Raw genomic sequence first — 8,134 nt, 5'->3', positions numbered from 1 at the left:
GACTGTGGCCAACACGATTTCCAAAATAAAACAAAATCAAAACAAACAAGCAAAAAATGCAAAACAAGCAAGCAAAAAAGGAAACACATGGAAGTATTCCTTGTTTTACCAGAATTCAAGGCATTCTCTTCAAAAAATCTAGTTTTCCTGCAAAGGGTAAACTGATGTTTTTTGGTGAACACCACATGAAGAAGTTCATCTACAGAAACAGGAATTCAGGTAGCCCAAGCTCCAAGATAAGACATTTGGTGGAAGAGCTTTTCGTTTTCTAAATGATGTTTGCTAACTTGCAGTTTTTTAAAACCACAGGAAACTTGCCAATGGTTTCAGAATCTCAGATCCCTGAATCCCCCTGGAACTGCTGTTGCTGCTGAAGTCTTATACCAGCAGGGGGGAAAAAACTCAGAAAATTACCTTGTAATTTCAGGTACTCGGAGAGGTTCAGAACAGCATGTACCTCTTTGCAGGGCCAGTTATTCTTCCTACAGCATGTACTTGACAGAAATCAGCTTAAGGAAGCCCAAGTAATAGCAGTATAAAATGAAAAATAGAAAAAATACCATCTAAAGCATGATAGAGATCAACAGGAAGATATGTATCTAAGTGCCTGTAAAGTGCATTCACTGCAATTCTCCAGCCAGGAAATTGTACAAATGAAATGATGGGAGCATCACTAATACTAGGAATTTGCACATCTTCCCAGCTTCGCTCCTACACTCAAAACATTAAGTCCAAACCCATTGCCCACGTAATTTCAAAGGCATTCCCAATGATTTTTGCTGCTCTCCAACTGCCCATCAACCACGAGAAGAAGGAAGCAGCAGCGCTATCTTTCCAACCAGCAGATCAGAAACTCTCACCTCTGGGAGCCCGTTTCCACCCGCCCCTGCAGGCACCGGGGTGGGGGGTGGTTGGGGACGCCTGCCACTCTGTGCTGGTAACTCCTGCGCCTGCCAGACAGCCCCGAGTCTGCATGAACGCACAACAAGACACAGTTCCTGGCACTCCCAGGCCTTCAGGCAAATCTCAGCAGAAACAAGCAGAACTTACAGCAAAATTTAAACAAAACACTTAATATTTATGGTCAAAGTGGTGTTCTGCGGTCACATTGGGTGGGTATTTTGCTATTAAAGTGAGATTTTCACATGCGAGAACTTTTCACGGTCTCCTTTCAAGCTTATATCAGCTTGAATTTTCTTTTTCCCCTCTATCAGCTTGGCCACTAAGCCCAAAGTAACGAAATCTCTTGGTGCCCTTCCATTTGACAGCACTCTTCCACTGGCAAGGAAACCAGAAGTGCTGAGGGGGTAGGTATTCTGGAAACGCTGCACCAAGCCAATAGCTGGAAACGCCAAGCAAAGCACTGCTATAATTCTGATGTGTGATGCAAAGCTCTTCACTTTGGGAGACATTTCAAAATAAAACACAGTGGCCAGTCTAACTCATAACTGTTTATTGTAAATCACTCAAGAGTTTACACATCATTAATGGCAAAGTAACACTGTTAAAACACCTGCTGGATGAAATACAGAATAGACAACTCTCTTCTATTATATGGCATCATTTAAAGAACAAGAAACAGAACAAAAAAGAAACCTTTTTTTTTTTTTCCAGTTCTACATCTTTGCTGAAAATATCTAGGCCTGAGTCTCAGTTATCTCGAGATTCCTGCCTTTCCCAGGACGTCGGGCAGTGCATCAGGAAAATGGGCACTCCTCCTCCAAGGGGTAAGGCGGTGAATCTTCTTTATAAATGAAAATCATGCCCTCTATCTTCAAAAGTGCTCCAGTGCTGACAGTACAAAGCCTTTCTCCTGCACTGGCTAACATCTAACACAAAGGGCTATACGTCCCATTAATTCCACATGCTTTTTAAATTTTTTTTTTCCTTTTTTTTTTTTTTAACAAGGCAACTGTTAAAATTCTGAAGCTACGTAACTGTCTTTATATTTTGCTCAGAAATCAATGGATGTTGCATGCAGTTGAAATATTAGTAGAGACTATGACTTAGGTAAAGGTCAGTTTTCTAAGATACACTAGTCAAGGCAGAAAAAGAGATTAAGAGGCCTCTTGTGCAAAAGGAGCTAAAATATGCATGCATCGATGGCCATGACCAATTAGAATATAACTTAGGTCTCCAAACATTGAAACCGAAGCTTTATTTGGCTTAAGACATGTTTGAGCTCTATACCTTTACAAATTACAATGTATATGCGACAACAAAGGAATCATCTCAACATAGCATTAGTTGGTAATTTGGCTTGTATAGAGTGTAACCTTCAACACAAAAGCCTGCTCAGCAATAAAGGGTTTTCATATTTAGCAAAGACAGCAGCGCACTGGGCTGGCTAACAGGGCTAACAAAAAATAGAAAGCAGGTTTCCAAACTAACGTCTAACTGAATGCAGGCCAATTTTTCCCCTTGGACGTTCTGTTTTTCATCAGTGCTGTTACTGCTCTCTCTGTTAGTCTGTAGTTGAAACAGCACATTGGGCTATGCCACATCCCCTCCAAGAGATGCGTCTCAAAAGTATATTTGATTAATAGTAGAAACAAAAATCTCCTCTAACTGCACTTGGATAGTTAGTTCCTCCAACCTGCCAACGTTTACCATGAACAAGCAAATTACAGTGTATTTTAGACATGAACTACAGTGACTAAAATCAAATCTCTCTCCTGTTTAACTATAACATTAAATAATATATAACATTTTTACACTTAATAGTCTGAAGTTTAGACATAAGACAGCTAATAAGGAAAAAAAGCTGGAGCCGAATCTGTTCCTGGGGAAATAATTCGGCCCAACTGATCTGAAAAAACTAATATTACCCAGAGGAAAATAAATCCACCACAGGCACAGGGGTGCGTGCGCACCCACCCACCCAGGGCTACGACAGCGCTGGCACAGCGAAGAATTACTTTTCAAGCAGTGCCATCTCCAGTCCTTTCCTTGCGAGCCTGGATCATCTCCTTCGGAGCCTGCCTGCGGTCAGTGACCAACCCCAACCAAAACATGAAGTCAATGAACCAGGTGGTAGGGTTGAACTTCAGGCCCAGCTCGCTGGCTGAGTAGTCGAATGGGAAGGTGTGGTGGTAGTTGTGGAAACCCTCACCTGAAAAACAGAGAGGGAGTTTAAAGACCACGTGGCCGGCACATTTAGGAACTCTGGAACATGCTCAGCTTTCCCAAGTCCCGAATCCAATGCAGGCTGTGCTCCACCGCTGCCTAAAGGACACCTCTGGGCAGACCCACAGCAGACTCCATTTCAGTGCTTAGGGCTTTCCTCCCCAGTAGGAAGGGGCATGTCCCACCCCTTAACCTCAGGGAAGAAAATTGTAAGTGCTTCAGGAGGGGAGATGCACAACTGAGTAAGAAGCAGAGTCACTCACTTCTGCTGCACCGTCCCCAGTCGACTGCTGAGAAGAGAGGATTGCTACCGTGGACATGTCTCTGCCCAGAGACTACGTGGCATTATTTCAGTGTGAGCACCATCAGTAGAACCAGAGAGCCTTCCTCAAGGATGTGCAAAGCTCCAGCCTCCTCCAAGCCTTTACTCCAAGGGCCATCCAGCTTTAGGTGCCCACCGACCAGGGTGAACCAGGATGGGATGTCGCTCGGAGTTTGCAAAGCTCTACCCGGGGCTACAGCACTTACCGATGGCTCCCAGAGTGACAAGGGTGTTCTGCCTGGGGCTGATGTTCTTGTCGTAAGGGCGGTTGCCGTACATGTGAGCGGCGCTGTTGACCAGCCAGGCAACGTTGAGGGAGATGGTGTACCGGAGGATGGAGGCAAGGAAGTAGGCGTTCCACAGACTCTCGCCCCAGAGGTACCACGGCACAAAGGTAGGGATCACAAAGCACATCAGCACAACTGAACTCTTGTAATACCTGTGGGGAAAGAAAAGAACACCATTACCGTGGTGAAAACGACAGCTGGGGTAAAGTGGGGTTGGATCTCTGGAGACATGGCTCTGCCAGAAACCCCTGGCGTAACCCGGGCTGGCCCTATAACCGGAGAAGCAGGGAACATTTCACACATCCACAATCATGACATTATTTTTCCAAGTGCAATTCAAAATGCCAAGCCAACCCGAAACCCCAAAGCAGCGGGTAACACTGGAGCTGAACTGGTGAGACCCAGTCCCAAAGCAAACCTCCCAAGTTGAGCACCTTTAAACCTGGGGAAGCGCAGAGCTGGCTGCATACCCTGCACTTAGGGTCCAGCTCTGGGACTGCAAAAGCCCGGGGCTTGGCGTGGCACTGGTGCTGTGTCAGAAACACATTCACTGCCAAGAGCCAGCAAAGACTTCCCCCATGCTCATATCAGAAGGGAACTTGTACCACAGGGCAGGAGCAGGTCCCTTCTACACCACTGCTGCTGCGTGAGCCCCAACGGCAGCGCCAGACCCAGAGTAGATGCCGAGGGACCCCGGGCAGCCTGCCAACAGTGAGAAGAAAGATGCATCTTGGCCTTGGGGCCAGGATTACTGCCTCTCTCCCAGCCCACTGGCTGGCACAAGCCCTGCCACTCCTCCATATAAGGGATAAAAATCAGTGTGAAGTGCAAATGGGGAGGGAGGAAGTCTGAGAAAAAAAAAAACAGGAAAGCTTTATAGAACAGCTAAAGCCACATGCCCAGGGAAGAGGAAGCACAGGATTCAGGGAGCACAGAGGTGAAGAGTGGAGACCATAGTGGGATAAACAGAGTAAAATCATGCTGGGGGAAATAATCCAAGGCAAGTGGAGAAAGGGAGCTGCTCAGCAAGAAGTGGGGAGACAAAGCCAAAAGCAAGATAAGAAATAAATGACTAAATGGAGAATGGGCTAATGGTGCTCAGAAGCAGAGAGCAGCAAGACAGTGCAGCTTGGGAGCCACTTACAGTGTGTCCCCAGCTCGAGAGGAAACAAGGACCCATTTTCCCCGTTGAGCCCTTCCACCTCCCTGGAGCCCAGATTTACTACAGCCCACAGTGATCCCGGGGTATCATCATCAAAGCAAGCTGCCACATGAAACTGGAGCGGTAGGCTGAGGTGACAGGATTTGGAAGGGTGCAGAAAGAAAAGAAACACAAAGTAAGACCCATCTTATTTGTGCCCAATATGACAGGTTTAAAATAGACGCCTGCTTTTGTCAAGTTTTCTGGAAGGGGTGAGGAAGAACAGAATTCAGATTTATTAAACAGTTATTAAAACTTGCCATGTGCTAAATGTTTTTCAGATAGGAAGAACTGTCAATTTGGTTTGACAAAAAACAAACAAACAATTTTCAATTAAAACCCACAGAGGATTGGAAAAATGTTAATATTAGCAGTATTTTTGGAAGGAATAAAGTTATCATGAACGTAGTTCTCATCTATAACACACCAGCTAGTTCTGATCATCTTGTGTATGAAGTAAATTAACCACTTGCCCTGAAAGTTCTATGTTTGGTAATATTTGTTGTTGTTTGGATGTTGTACCTCACGTGCTGGGCTCCACAAGATCTGCAGCTCTACAGCAGCACCAACCATGGTAAAAAGAAAGCATCTCCTCATCTCTCTCACAGAACTCTACCTTCACTTGCCTGAGCCTAGTCTCTCCAAAGGAAACAGTCCCCATTCTTCGCTCCAAAGATAACAGATCTTTTCCCACTCATCTTACTGACTTCTGAACCAGGCAATGGAGAAGGTTTGCCAACCTCATCAATTCAAGGCCAGGATTTAAGGAGAGCTGGAGGAGAAAAATATTTTCCAGTCCAGAAAACTCCTTCAAAGTTCAATGCCTCTCCCACTCCAGGAAAATAAAATATGAAAACAGCTTATCAGGCACCAGTTAAAACCATTCTGTGAGATACAAGAAGCCCAGACTGAAGTCTTTGATGAAGACAGGAGATTTCACATTCAAACACGCACCTGACTGAATTTTCTCTGTCTCCCTTTGACTGAAACATCCACCCTGGAATGAGAAATCTCCTCACCTGGAGTGCAGGGGAACCAATGCCTCAATACACGCTTGGGGAATGGCACTGCTTTCACCACATGAAAACTTTTGTCATGAAGACACTGCACCTGTGAGCCCCGCTTTCACACCACATTGCTCTGTTCTTCAGAGAGGGTAAATTTTGCTGTCCGTCATGCCTGGAGCAGTACTGCGATTTCAGCTGAAGTGATGTGGTTGGATTGAGTGGTACTTCATCCACAGCTCACCAGCACCACTAACTTCAGCAAAGCTAACAGTCTGGTCTTAAAACAAAACACGACAAAGAAGGGTTTATTATGATTCTTACTGATCTGACCTGTCAGGTTTTCCATGCTGTCAAAAAAAAAAAAAAAAAACCCACAACCCAGAACAGTATTTCAACCTTGTAGAAAGGAGAAACCTGAGTTTTCCTTCCCAGATACAGGAAAGTAAACTCCACAGTCCTAAATTAAAATCCAGAGCAGAGACATTTGCTAATACATAACTCCCCTGCAGAAAACATACACAACATTTGCAGCATAACCAAAGCAGTAGAGCCCGCTTCTCATGGGATGCTGTTGTCCTGGAAAAGGTAACACAACCAAAAGGAGCTGCAGTAAACTGCAAGGGAGCCTTTGCAAGCAGGCACTGCCAACTGAGGAATCAGTAAAAGCAACAATACATGGAGGGCACTAAATTCCTCGCTCCCGGAGCTCTTCCGATGCTAGTAGTTCTGCTAGTGCATAGATTTCTCTAATACAAAGAAGCAACTGATTTCTGGACTCAACTGACTGCTCCCCTCACCCATAAAACACTCAGAAATGAGCTTAGGTGGTTTGCTGAAGTATCTGGGCCAAATGTTTGCAGGCAGAGACAGTCTTCTTGTGCCTAAAATACATGTACTCACCTGAAGGACAAGGCATGTTGCTCAATTTCCACCTCTCGCAGAGCATGTAGCAAACTGAACTAGGTCTGCGCTATTTCTCAGGGGAGATAATTAATTCTCTGAAGAATGACAGTCTTGGGAGAGGAAGCACTTGGTCTGCATGGCCCACAGGTGCCAAAGATGAGTTTGCAGAGTAAAATGTGCATTTATGCATTAAGGTAGTTAGCGATTACAGCATTTGCTCCAATGACTGAAGGAGAAGGACAAGATCCCAGCAACTTCTGCTGTGGCTGTTTTCACAGCCAGTCCTGGCTTTTTGGAAAAGCAGCAGGACAAGGACAGGGCTCACTGCTTGTGCAGCAGAGCCTGCAAGGACAGTCAGCAAGTGTCAGCCACGTGGCAATAGTGGAGGCCAGAGGGACAGCAGTCCTAATGCCTGCAATTAATGTGGCAGGGATATCCTGGGGGAGAAAAGGGAGCTGGGAGCTCATTTTTATCTTAAATAAGGAATGAGCCATAACTAGGCAACCAGGCAGAGGGACATTTCCACCCTGTCTCAAACAAGGGCCCACCACTCCCACTTACTTTCTTTGGAACCTGACGACGGGGTCGTCCAGCAGGTCAGTGAAATCCAGTTTCCTCCCCTTCTCGATGACGTCCCGGTGCTTGCGCATGAACAGCCAGCCGATGTGGGAGAAGAAGAAGCCACGGCGGGCGTTGTGCGGGTCCGCGTCTGTCTCCGAGTACTTGTGGTGCACACGGTGGTCTCGGCTCCACTCGTAGATGTCGTTCTGCGCAGAAAAAGTGGTGGGGTGAGAGGAGAGAGGCCGGGTGCTGCTCCAGGAGTACCACCTCCAGCTCCTTCCCCACACAGTAACAGCAACAAGCCCCTCTCCTACGCTTCTCAAAAAAAAGTTATCGACTAAAGATATCCTGAGGGACCCCAGCTTTGCAGCCAGCCAGCCCGTCACACTGCTTCTGTCAGTGCTCACACAGACTGGGACATGCTCTAGGAACTGGTGACATGTCCCAGAGCTGGAAATGGGTGGAAGCCAACAGCCTCTTGGGAGATACCATCATCAGTCTGCCCTGGTCCTGTGTCCTCCCTGGGTATTTGCTGTCTGAGGATGGATGGCACTGAGCTGAAGGGACCAGGTACATACATGTTCACCTTGTCATTTTATGACCCTGACACAGGGGAGCTTGCCACGTTTATTTTCAGGGTATTACTGTAAAGAGGCATTCAGTTCTGGCATCCTTTTTCTTAGCTGGTTGCAGCTGGTTACCACTGACACCCTCCAGGCACAAACGC

General features: G+C 46.2%; 1 protein-coding gene across 3 annotated transcripts in view; it reads right to left on the bottom strand.

Annotated features, from left to right (window-relative positions):
- Positions 1–1,438: 1,438 nt before the first annotated feature.
- The window catches only part of SCD5 (stearoyl-CoA desaturase 5), a 33,713-nt gene continuing 27,017 nt past the window's right edge, over positions 1,439–8,134 (bottom strand). For all 3 annotated transcript variants that reach the window (XM_032997978.2, XM_042796954.1, XM_032997979.2), the window contains exons 3-5: positions 7,408–7,613; positions 3,655–3,887; positions 1,439–3,112 (exon numbers count right to left, since the gene is read on the bottom strand). In XM_032997978.2, the coding sequence (XP_032853869.1) occupies positions 2,922–3,112; positions 3,655–3,887; positions 7,408–7,613 (630 nt within the window). In that variant the 3' untranslated portion in view covers positions 1,439–2,921. The remainder of the gene's footprint in view (positions 3,113–3,654; positions 3,888–7,407; positions 7,614–8,134) is intronic.

Source organism: Tyto alba, unplaced genomic scaffold (genome assembly GCF_018691265.1).
Source record: "Tyto alba isolate M040663 unplaced genomic scaffold, T.alba_DEE_v4.0 Super-Scaffold_23, whole genome shotgun sequence".
In the NCBI taxonomy this organism is placed as follows: Eukaryota; Metazoa; Chordata; class Aves; order Strigiformes; family Tytonidae; genus Tyto; species Tyto alba.
This window is presented reverse-complemented; position numbering and strand designations above follow the sequence as displayed.